Genomic DNA, 12,984 nt, shown 5'->3' with positions numbered 1-12,984 from the left:
TGCTGGTTCACTCTTACACTGTGCAGTACCCTTTCAGGAGCATCCTCAGGGACATTTTTGTCCTTTCCTTTTCAAAATTCTTTTGGACCACTGAAGAGTTGCTACATAGATATGTAGTCTGTTACTGTGTTTGCTCTTTTCTTCACCAAAAGAAGATGGTGCTGTACTATAAACATGATGTCGTCTGAAGGGTACCAAAGATTATCTGCTGATTCCTCCTCCTACAGAGTTGGTCCCACAGAAACTCACCTGTTGCTTCCCTGATTTTGTTTAGGTGAGTTTTTCTTTCATGGAGGTGGTTATCTGCCTTTTCTCAGAAGAGGGATCAAGGTTGTCTCCCAATTATTTTTGCTCTTACCACCTTCTACTTACAGACTGGTAGCTTGTTCCATCAGCCTGTTTATGGATATTTAGGAGACTGCAGCACTACAACATGCTCCTCAGTTTCTCATATGCAACAATTCAGGCACAAAGCTTTCCAGACAGCTGTTTTGCAACTGTGACCTACGTCCTCCCCACCATCGCATGCTTTTCCCACATTTTCTTTGCTTGCACTGATCCCCTTCCCTCCTCTGCAGGGATACAACACCACATGGGAGTGTTAAATGACTCATCAAAATTACAGCCTGATGTTGGCAATTCTTTCCCTCGCGTATCTTCCATTACAGCTATGGAGGAGTGTCCTTCGAAAAAGCATCTATGCAGGAATAGAGCTTTCCACTGCCTTCCAGGACCCTGCTGCAGTCTGGGAGACAGCACTCTTCCCGTTCTCATCTCTAGTAGACTGAGATCTTCCCTGAGTGCAGACTTCCTAAAATCAGTGCAGACTACTTCACTAGCTCATTTAAGAAAATTGGGACAATTCCAGTTCCTGCTGTGGGAGGATGAGGCTATTCACTGACTTACCAATAAAAATTCACAGTGGGCCAGGACTTGGAAAAGAAACAAAAGCACCAAACTGTTTTCCGTGACCACACCCTGCTGTGCTAGGAGTCAGCATAGCTGGGTATCATTTATAGGTCGTTCCTAGTATTGTTCACTCTCATCTCTGCTCTTGTCACTAAAATGCAACAATCTGGAATGACTAAGAGGGTGCTCTCCTGCAGGCAGCAGGGAGACTGACAAGTGTGGACTAGGGGACCAGAGCATCAAAGGACCGTTTAGGCAAAGCCTTGACATGGTACAGGGTGCTGACAGTTTCATAGAGCTCTTACAGAGCTGTCTACAAGTCAATATCAATCCAGCTATGGCAGCGTGGTAGAGCCTGGCTTTCTAACAAATTTCCATTTCCTTTATTTGTATCGTTGCTCCCTATTGTCTTTATGCGGTTTTTTTCCTCAAAACTTCAAAAGGGCAAAGTTCCTCTGCTTGTGAGGACTCTAAGATATTAAGCTCTTAGTGAATACTTCTACAGTGGCAGCCCTCTATGCCTGTGAGCTCTGGTGCATTTGTAAGCCCAGCGCACACATCACACTGACATGCTCTGGGCACATCTCTTGCTAAGCAAACGAACAACTTCTGCAGTCCAGGGCTGGGCTGCACTACAGCTTTCAGTGCACGTCTCTGCTGGACACAAGCTTGCAGTTGTACTCTCATTTGCTTTGGTCCAGACCATACACAATTTTTAGTTTCCAGCAAATACTCTGCTGTCTTGGCAGCTATCACTACCAACATGCTCTCAGTATTTTGCCCTGCTGGCAGTAGGGCTTTTTGCTACCTTTATCCCATGGGACTACCTGCCCCTATTTCATGTCATCTGTGGACATAAGCATCTGCACAGCTTTGCTTTAATTCACAGCAACGTTCACTGATAAGTAAGGCTATTTACACTTTCTGCAAAGTTCACCTCCACTCGCAAGGCTTCCTGTTTTTATTTATGCTGAACTCACGCACGGCCGAGCAGTCCATCCTAGGCATGCTCTCATGTCACAGTCTCCTTGTACACAAGGTCAACAATCTGAGTTTGGTCTTGCAGTTAGATTATCTTTCCTGGAGCATTCCAGCTGCTCCACAGTCTTTGGATTCATCGGTGGGAATGCAAAGAAATGCCTCATCTGAATAGTTATCCCAAACTGCAATTTTTCTTTCTTTATTTATTTAATATTTGCTGGGCTGAGCACTTGTCACTTGTACTTGACAGGTGGCATGTATGCTATTATGGAAGGTGCGCTGGGGGTTACTTTACTTGTGTAATTAATTTGCTAACTGGACACAATGTTTGGATACTAAATTTCCTTAATATGTAAGTTGCAACCCAAGGCATACCAATATAAAAATGGACCGGACTGAATCAGTACAGCTCTTAGAACCAGTATAACTCTCCTTACACGTATATTACCTGAACTCTTAGTTTGTATGTAGACAGATTTTTGTATGTACACAGATTTTTCTCATCGCTTACTCTCATAGGAAATGCACCTCGTTACTCAATTATCCTAGACTTTCTTAAATATCTAGACTAGGATCTGACATCTGTGAAAATACATTTATGGAAATTGCGTAAAATGACAATCATCCAGTATTTTTATTCAGATGAAATTCCTATTACCCTGTATTCTGCTGCAGCGTGCTTTTATACTTCAAAAGTAAATTCAAAGGTATTTTTAGTGGTACACAAGGAAACAAGTAACACATCATGATTTTGTTCCATTCCTAAGCATCATTACAGTGCTACAGTGAGGTTGGCTAAATATTATCGGTCCTACTTTTCCCCAACATATTCATTCTGTTGTTGGTATGTACTAAAAGCACTAGCAGAGCATTTAACTATAAACCCTGTGAAATACACAGCAATTTTGCCATTATCTTCAATGGGGAAAAAAAAAAAAGAATGGGCCCACTCTAGTTGTGCCTGTGTTGCTTTTCTAACTGCTTGCACACTCTCAAGCAATTTTTACCCAAAGGTAATACTATAAAAACAAGTGTCATTAGTTCTAATTGAGACCCAGAAAAGTCTGTACAATATCACCACTTCATGCTGCCTAGAAAACACCTACCTCAGATAAATGACCTTCTGCTCCAAATGAAATGTCTTCCATAACCTGTTAGAGATAAATTATTAAGTACACGGTAGATACATGCTATATAAACAGTAACATTTCAATGGAACTTATGAAAACCATATAGCACATTAAAAAGTTATATAAGCTGAAAAATTACATCATTTTGCTTCACACGCATGAAACATTTCAATTGCATTTATAATGGAGCCGTGGCAGCCACCCAATATTTAAAGCTAAATTTGAATACATTTTATTAAAGCCTGCCTTTGGCTTCGCAGTTAAAACCCACAAGGAGTACACCCTCTAAAACTGAAGGACTAACTATAGATTGAAACAAACTTTTCTATCAAGCTCTTATAGATCTATAAACCATTCAAGAGTCTACAGAAATTTTTTTGGCACAAACTCTGTAAGTGATTTTGGGCAGGAGGAACAAGAGACCCCACTGATGTTTTGTGTTGGTAACACGTGCTAACTACAGTCAGTTCCTCTTTCAAAAGTTGTTTCATCTGTAAAGTCTATAAGAAATTAGCCAACATTTCATTCATTGACTGAAAAGCAAAGAAATTTGATGTTAACATTATTGGAAAATCATTAATACTTATCACACATAACAGTATTGATAATCTTTAAATAAACCGAGATAGAGATATTGCTTTGGTAGGGCTTAGTGATACTTAGTATCACAGGTATGTACATATATATAATAAAGTGCAAAATCATTACTCTGCCATAAGATCATTATTATTATTACTGGGTACTATTTTCAGTAATCTATCTGAGAAGAGGTTGCTTAGGCTTCTTTTACCTGTAATATCAATTTTCTGATAAAAATATATTTTTACTGCAAAATACAAGTAACCATTAAGCTTACTGAGATGCCACGATCTCTAGCTAAAGAGTTAGCATTTTTACCAGTAGATACTACACAACAGTATCACATGCAGTCAAGAGGCATCTTACTGCACAACAACACGTGTGACTGTACAACGATGATCTGATCACTGTGTACAAGCCAGCTGTCTGTTGCTACAGAAATCCTTTCCAGCTTGGATTAATACAAAAAAACATTCAAATGCTGACTTTCACTGATGCTTAATGTTGACATTTAAAATGAAGATTAAATTTAAAGTTTCCAAATTATTTTTGAAGCTCTACAAATACAGCATTTAATTAAAACTCAAATGAAAGCACAGTTTATTTAGCTTTCTAAAGGCTTTGTCCTTTACACGTTGCACATTTGCCTCCTGGACCACAGGCTATCTCAATGCACGGTAATGAGTTACAGCCTACTGACAGAGGCTTTCTTGGTGCTTGCTATCACTGAATTCTGAAAAATGTTGTGTCATATCCTGTGATGACTTCTTTGTAATGACAGGTACCATATTAAATATTATTATTTTTCATGACTGTCCACTTAATATCACTTAGAACATTCAATATCTTAAAAAAAGTTAATCAAATTAAGGCTTTGCAATTACAGAACACCTTGCCAACACCAGAGTGCCCTACAAAAGACTCTGAAACATCTTCCCAGACGGCAAAACTGAAGTATGCGGAGGTGAGGAAAAGACAGCAGCCCTTACTCTAACCTCTGCTCTCTGCTTCTTTTATGGTGAAAAAGTGAGAAATGATCTACAAAGAATTCTGATGGGATAACTACCAAAAATGCTGACTTACAAAAGGTAACACTACTGAATTTTGTTTTTTACCTTGTAACTTTAATCACCTCAATTTTCTTGAAATCTAGTAGGTGTTTCTTTCCTTCATAGTGATTAAGAGGGAGCACTGCACAGCATGCCAGATAGCAGAAGAAGAAGAAAAAAGGATAGGTCAGGAACTCAGCCTGCAGGTGCACACATACTCATGTTCATCAAGATACTTGGTGTTAGGGAGGTCCCAGCACACACACATCTCGTGTTATCATCGGTGTTTCTGGTGTTATAAAAAGGTTTTGCTTACACATACGTTATCAACAAGCAAAAAATAAAGCAAGTTATCATAAGGAGTGGAATAAGCAGGCATTAAATGTCTGAAGAGAAATGAAATGTTATTGTATATTTCAGAAATCACCCAGATACATATCTAACTATGTAATAATGATCATAGCAACTTCTACCCCACATGTCACCTGGGCAAAATAATTTGCAGTACAGAACATTTCTGGGATGAAAAATAGAACCCATCTTTAATTCCTCAGAAAGTTGGGAGAAAATCAAGCCCAATTAGTCATGAAAAGACAAATTAGAACTGCAATGATGGGGCACCCTAATTTCATCAAGATAGCTACCAGCTGGAGAGTACATGCTTATATGAAAATTCAAGAATCTCTCTCAAATACATTAGACAAGCTGACTTTGACGTGACTGAGGCTAGTAATATTGTCTATAACTTTGCTTCAGCATTTTCTTAAAATACTATAATCTAATGAATTATCTGTACTTGAGAGGAGTACATCTTAATTTTTAAGTAACTCAGAGTGTTCCACAGGATGACTTTTGCTGGCCTCACTTTATTTAGTTTTGACCAAAAAATTAGTAGTGATGTTTCAACAAGCTGAGCTGCCAAAACATGTGACTGTCTTCCCTGGTTAACAGTCAGCGTTATAAAGGAAACTTGATTTACCGGATTATTTCGGGATGCCACAGTCTACCACATAAACTGGGGAAAAAAAATCTGTACTGTCTTAGTTATGAAGACTATAAAGTAACTGTTGACAGTTAATAAACCTGTGCTCACACATGACAGTAAAATATCTGAACTTTCAAAGAATTTATACCTTACATATTTTATACCAGAACATGTCATATCTTATGATCTAGTGAAGATATTCAATTAAAAATTAAAAACAGCCCCTCCGCAAAGCAGTATCCGAGGATCTAAGTGAAGGGGTCGTTCCATTCATCTATTTTGCTTTTCTTATTATTGTTATGTTTCTTATTTGTTTCTTTGTTTTCTAATGAAACCTATACAGTAAGATACAGTTATATGCAAGAAAACTGTATTTATAGTATACATCAGCAAAACCAATATCCACTCCACAGTAATACTTAGCCAGATACGACATGATAAATAACTGGAGAGCTTCATTTATAGCATTTCACTGTAAAGTAAATCAATCACCTGGGAATAAAATGTACCTTCCAAGGCATATATGCACATATGCTATCATTACCCTTTGCTACGCTGTTTTGAAGCAAGTAATTCAGTAACCTCTAAATACAAAGAACTCCACTCTTTTCTTTTGCTTCAGTGACCAACAGCTCTCTCTAGAAATTCCCCAAAGGGGAACAGAGGTGACACAGTTGAAGAGAATAATCATTCTAGAAACACGGCAACCACATCAAGCTACTACTCTCACAGGGACACCACCGCCTTGCTAAATAATATCAAACCAAGTATTTTGATAAATACATGCTTTTCTATCAGGTATGCCCACTTGCTGATAAATGGCTACAAAAAGGTTCACTACTAATGGACAACAGTAAGTTTTTTCCATGAAAGTCATATGAATGGCTAAATTTAGAGACTAAAAGCCACCCCATTATTTTATTTTATTTTTTGCCACAAACATTATATTATTTTTAAATTAAAAAAATGTAATACCGTGTAACAGAGCACTTAAATGCTACAGAAGTGGTCTGTCTTTTAACTAAGTCCATTTACAAATCGAGACATATACTCCCTTGCACTTTAACACGTTAAAAACTGGAAGTTAGCATGATTTGTAAGTAACATGTCGCATCATTTGTTTGTTTTTATATTCTGCCTTGCGATGAATTACTAGGAGATGTTAGGGAAAGTTATGCTATAGCTCGTCTCTAAAAGTTTAGATACTGCCTGTCACTCCTACTGAGATCCTACCAGCTTTACTACCTAAAGCGTACTTGTTTGGGTAAAACTTCTATACCCCACAACAAGGAAAACATCCCAGCTCCTGAAAGTATAAAAGCAAGCTGACCAACCCTAATTCCAGAACCAGAACGCTGTCTATATGTTGGGGTTTTTTATAGTTGCAATGGGTTGCAGTCATCACTGATGCATAGCTTTTCCTCAATGGTCAAAGCTGTAGGCAGCACTGAAGCAGAGGAAGGCTAGTCGAGTAAGCTGTGATGAAACATAGCTGTGTTGCTCAACTCCTTCTAAAAGCTGGAAAACAAATTAACGTTCTTATATTAACAAAACTGCTTCTTTTTTTCTTTCAAGTTTGTCAGTCCTAGGAGCACTGTGGGAATATATGCAGGAATACCTCCACAGGTCCTTCACTGATGGGTATTTTCAAATTTATATTTACACATCTGCTTCTGAATGGATTTTGGCACGTTCTCAAAATGGAGTTTATTCAGGATACCATGATAGGCCAGATCCCAGGCAAAGGCATTTATACCACAAAGTTTAAGCACCTAGATCAAGAGCTGAAGTTAAGGGGATAGTCTCCCTAAGTTCCCTCTGTGGCTGATAGAGACAGAGAGGAAATTATCAAAAAGCAAGTTCAAAAGGAGGAGCTTAATGGAAGCACCACAAATATGCTTTCCTCTTCCATTAAACATATGGGCAACCTGTCCCTCCGAGTCCTGCACCCCTCTCCAGGACCAGAAGTCAGCTCACTTCAGTTGCCCTGATGTCATTCTAGGACAGCGATGCTGATTTCCAGGCAAACGATCTGGACTTGCAGGGGTGAAATAGGTGATCATCTGCAGCACAAATCTCAAGAGTGCTACAGAAACAATCACAAAACCACAAACCCTCCAGAGCTTCTCAGCTGCACTTTTGAAAGGGGAGCGCAGCTTTCCATAACCAACAGAATTGTTCACATTACTTCAGTGGAGTCATCAGGAATATGGGGGGGAGGGGGGGGGGGGGGGGGGGGAGAAGAGGGAAGAGGGGAGCCATAGCTGACCATTTCCAATAAAAATGTTCTCTATGTGGAGTCAGTCCATAAACCGTTTCCCCTAGGAAAAGGCTGCAAGTAATATTGAAGCCCAGTTTAAAAACAGAATTTTACTAACAAGAGGCGATTTTACAGTAAGGCAAGGGCCTGCTTTCCACTAAGTCTCAGCCAGTATAAATGCAAAATTAGGCATCAGCTTTCAATGTAACACACAGTTCAATGGCTCTTAACATTGGGTGCAATTAAGCACACTTTTAATTTTTGTCAACCAAATTCCAAGGTAATAAAACTGACAACTCCTGTTGGAGGGGTTTTTTGTCACAGTGGTGCTGTTGGGTGATGAAGCTTTTTAACAGCTGGTTTACCTTGGCAGTGCAGTTATAAGATTATTAGGTAGATTATTAGGTAGCTACACATTTTTAAGCAAGGATGACATTCCAGACCAGAACACAAAAACTTAAAAGAAATTTGTCAAACCCTTTTAAGCCTCATGATTTTTTCCTCCTTTTAACATTTGTTGGATGCTGGAAGCCTATCAGCATCTGAGCTAGGAAGCCTTTGACCATTTCACTAGGGGAGGAAAACTTACTCTTTCCCCACTTCAGCTAACATAGATCCAGGCTAACAAGTCAGCAGAACTAACTCAGAGTGTAACTCATCAGTGAGATGAGGAACAGCTGATAATTTGTGTTAAATACTTAGTCATTTTTCCTTGAAGTCCTGAAGTACATTTTTTATTCATTGCCTGAATAATTTCCACATTTTAAAAAGACTGATGGTGAAAGGAAAAATGGTTGAAGGGCTTCTGAGAAGCTAATAAGCTATTTTATTCATCTCCCAGATTCGAGGCCAGATGTTAAGTTCATACTTAACCTGCCCCGCTGACCCATCACCCAGATTCAACTCCTCCTCTCTAAAGGAAAACCAGCAGTATTGCTTGAAATGCAGCTGTAGAATATCTCAGATACCTCTTTTAGCTCGCTGTGTTTGGGGCAGGGAGCAGTGCCCCACTCTGTGCCCTTTGGAAAGTGACCTTCTTTTCTTTTTTCAGAGTCAGATGGGCCATCAGCAGTCATCTCCATCTCATCCATTTGGTTCTCCTCTTCCTCAAAAACACAGCAACTGGTTTCTTTCAGTTGAAACCCTCGGATCAACAGCTGACAGGCCTCCAAGTCAGCTTCCCACACTCTTTGGAGCAGCTGGCTCCCGCAGCTGAAATAAAAGCCAAAAGAAAATAAAACTGCAGTTCAGGGAGAATAGTTGCTATTTCAAGTAACTTTTGGGGTGACTGCTTATTATTAGACAGGAAAATAAAAACAACGAAAAAACCAACAGCAGCTCAAATACTTCCACAGAGATAACACAAGCTATTTCAAACTGAAAAGCAGTAAAGTTATGGCCCTAGTACAAAGGCAATGCCATAAAAACCCCTTTGTGCTAAGATGTCGCTTCCAGCTGTACGGCATACACTGGCTGCATGTGACCTTCTCCTGATCAGACGGAAGTCCAGGGGTCTTGCGATCACAATCAGAGCTTCCTTCATGCTATCGGATATACAGGCCTGTCATCCCAAAAGCAGTCATGTGGTCTTCCTGAATTTCATGTACAAGATCATGTATGAGCAATCACACTATTTACCGCATTTAATCAGCTCTAATTTTTGGTAAATAGGTACACTAAATTTCTTGTTAGACTGAAACATGCTTGCTTCAACTCTGGTGAATCAGATTAGATCAAACTATAATATTCTTCCTTTCCTTCAGTCTTATACTTTTGAGTGTTGTCCTTATCTCTCACTAACGTGCTTTGTTTTTTTCTACTTTGTTATGCCACCAAAGAAAACCCCAAAGTATTAGGAAATTCAAAATACCAAACTTCTTTGTACTTTTAATCCATTGATCATCTCTCAAAAACGTCCATGTATGTTACAGGTACTGCTCCCGAGATCCAGCCAATAGATATTTTCACCTGAAGTAAATGGGAATTCTAGGCATAAATAGTTTTTCAGAACAAGGTACTGAATACTAACATCACGCTGCTCGTAAGAGATGTGGTCACATCTCCGTTTAATACGTGTTGTCTCTAAGGAACCAAAAGGTTAGGTGGCATGCTAAAATATAGCAGATCAGCGGCAGAGCCTGGGATGGGCCTCAGAAGCGCCAATTCCCATGGCAATATACACTTCCAGACAGATTTGAATGCTAATATCTAATAACCGCAATATTTTTTTCACAGTCCTTTTCAAATTATATCATTTGCTATATAATAGTAAGCAATTATAAGTGACTAAAAGAAGGAAAATAACTATTTGATTTTAACTTTTCTGACTAAATTAAATACCAGCTTATCTTTTATTCTAAATGAAGGATAAAGGAGCTGCACTGCTCACAATGAATTCATTAATCTAAGAAAGGTACGTTTTTAACTCTACAAACTCTACAAGAAGCCAAGCTGTAAAATTCACACAGCAGTATTTTGAGACTGAGAGCAAAATTAAGCTCCAGAAGCCGAGCTGCTTGATCTGTGCTTAGAGTCAGTATATATGTTTATTGAAGGCAGCATGCAGCATGAGGTCCACAAATTGGTCTCCCCCAAGGAGTTCAGAGTATCACTAATTAGAAAGGAAAAAAAATCTTCACTGGATTACACTTCTGTGTTCTATCCAGGTAGCATTTACTTACCAGGCCAGAAAAATAAAATAACCCCCACTGTTTCTCTATTTGTCAGTCACATCATCATGGTTACACAGTCAAAAACATTTCCCTGCCCATTTACTTGCTTTTTGAAAAAGTTTGTTTGCAGCTATATATGGCTTATTATTAAAGGGTCAGAAAATACACTAGAGACCTAAATCATAATTTCCAGTGGATAGCTTGTTTTGGCTATTCAATTTAATGAAAAGCTCTACTGACAATACTAGGACAGAGATAGTGATGTACGTAGTATTCACAGTGGAGAAGATGAATAGCATATATGAAAGTACAGCATAACAGTGCCTGGGCTGCTGTTATTCGACCATGACTCAGCTCATCGGTCAACATGCTTTTGATTGCATCTAAGTTTTACACCCATTTTAGAAATCAGCAATTACTGAACATACCACTGATAGATTGCTTTTACTTTAAGCAATCTATCTAAAACAAAGATAAAACATCTTTGTTTTATCATTGCATCTGTAAAACTCTGATACATCTTGAACTAAAATACTAAGATGTTACGCTGAACTCTTCAGCTGAAATCAGTGAGCGCACGTATACTTGGATATTCTGAACATACCTAAGCCCAAGGACTCTGCATCTTTTAGTCTGTATTTTGAAATTCAGTGCTTAGAAGCATTTTTCAAACACACTTTTAAAATGAAAATTATTTGAAAGCTGCAAATAGATGACACAGAAACACATACCAAATGATTACTAAAACTTATGTTGTCCCCAGCATGCAAAAATCTTTAGTTTTTACATCAGGTGTAAAACCAAGCTTATTTGAATTTCTGAGTGTGGTTTATTCATGTTCAATCCACAATAAAGTGCATTTGCAGTCTCCATGAAGCCAAGAGTATGTGGATGCCTGTACTGAACACAGTGAGTTTTTTCAGGTATGCAACTTTTCAAAATGATGGATCGAGACTGGATCAGCTTTTATATTATTCCTATACTTCTAAATATTTTACAATGTATCAACTTCTAGGTGTTATACACCTGTCTCTACATTACTATCAAAGTGGTATATGTGGCACGTTCGATGGAGGTGCCAGGAACAATTTGTTGGAATCCACAACAAATCACAATCCATCAACCATTTGTACAGACCCAGCAACAAGAAAACATCCCTTAAGCACCTACTGATTGTGAACTCCCAAGTGCCAGAGTGCTCATGAGTCCAAATTGCCAGGCTTTGTACAAACACCAAACAGATGACAATGATGGCCCTTTTCTCAAAGACTTTTAAGTTTAAAACAAGCAACGAGAGCTAGGATACAGAGGAGGATGTTCAAAGAAACACTGAGACAACAGTGGACTGAACATGGCACGTTAGTTACAGTACAACAGTTTAATTAGTTACACCAGTAACTAGTCTAATCACTGTCAAGCACACTGAGGTATCACAGTGAATGAGAATTTTAAGGACTTGCAGGAGGCCAATGAAACAGGTCAGTGAATATCTAAGATTGCCACCTCTCCATAAAGGAATCATGTAAGAAAGGCAAAAGATGCTAGTATAAAAACGTAATGGGCAAGTGATTGATATCAATGTGGTTTAACACCTGTAAATGGAAGTCAGTCTTTTTATTAAAAAAAAGAAAAAAAAAAAAGACTGAGTAGGTGGTAAAAGATTGTGAGCAGCCTTGACATTGAAGGCTAGTAGTTATGTTTGATGTGACAGGACAGAGGGAACCAATGGAGAAAAGCAAACAAAGTGAAATGATCAGAAACACAGAATTAAAATAAAAAAAAAATTTTAAAAAGAGGGAGAAAGAACAGTCATTGCAGTGGCAACAGCACTTTGAATGGATGAGGGTAGGGCAAGACTGCTTTTGACAAGTCACGGCGAGGGAAATGGATGTTGAAGTGAGTGAGGTGCAAGACTCAACCCGAGTAATTTTTTTAGCTGGATGGATAGCTGGGACAGGTCTTATCTCAAGGATACCATGCAGAAAGAATCTACAAGAGCAGGCCTAAGTTGACTTGAAGAATGGCTGAGACATCCGCAGCAACACAGAAGGACGCAGCAGGGAGAATTCTGGATTAGATCAAGTTGATGATGATGAAAGAGCTGTCAGAGAAACAAAGCTGTTTATGGACAGGAGGAAATGAATGTGGAACACAGAGGTTTATCCTTGAGTTCTCTTCATGAAGTGGCAACTGAAATTGTAATTGCAGATGTCTTTACCAAGTCTCAAGTAGTTTTCTAGGAAACAACACCAGAGACCAGAGGGTACAAGGAAACTAGAGGACATCTTCAATCTACACATAACATTGGGTGAAATTCATGTCGAGAGTCATATCACGCAAGGATTCTCTCTCTCTTCCTTGAAGTCCAAAGAAGATTGCTCCTCTGTCTTTTCACAAGATTCACAGAGATATCAATGGG

At 38.8% G+C, this 12,984-nt stretch overlaps 1 protein-coding gene across 7 annotated transcripts in view; it reads right to left on the bottom strand.

The window, feature by feature from the left end:
- DISC1 (DISC1 scaffold protein) overlaps window positions 1-12,984 on the bottom strand; it is a 212,929-nt gene that overhangs the window by 18,043 nt on the left and 181,902 nt on the right. For 6 of the 7 annotated variants that reach the window (XM_075495878.1, XM_075495880.1, XM_075495879.1 and 3 more), the window contains 2 exons: window positions 8,862-9,105; window positions 2,997-3,041 (listed from right to left, as the gene is read on the bottom strand). In XM_075495878.1, the coding sequence (XP_075351993.1) occupies window positions 2,997-3,041; window positions 8,862-9,105 (289 nt within the window). The remainder of the gene's footprint in view (window positions 1-2,996; window positions 3,042-8,861; window positions 9,106-12,984) is intronic. The other variant, XM_075495881.1, reaches the window with a different exon arrangement.

Source organism: Mycteria americana, chromosome 3 (genome assembly GCF_035582795.1).
Source record: "Mycteria americana isolate JAX WOST 10 ecotype Jacksonville Zoo and Gardens chromosome 3, USCA_MyAme_1.0, whole genome shotgun sequence".
In the NCBI taxonomy this organism is placed as follows: domain Eukaryota; kingdom Metazoa; phylum Chordata; class Aves; order Ciconiiformes; family Ciconiidae; genus Mycteria; species Mycteria americana.
The sequence above is the reverse complement of the archived record's forward strand: the minus strand, read 5'-3'. Positions and strand labels throughout refer to the sequence as shown.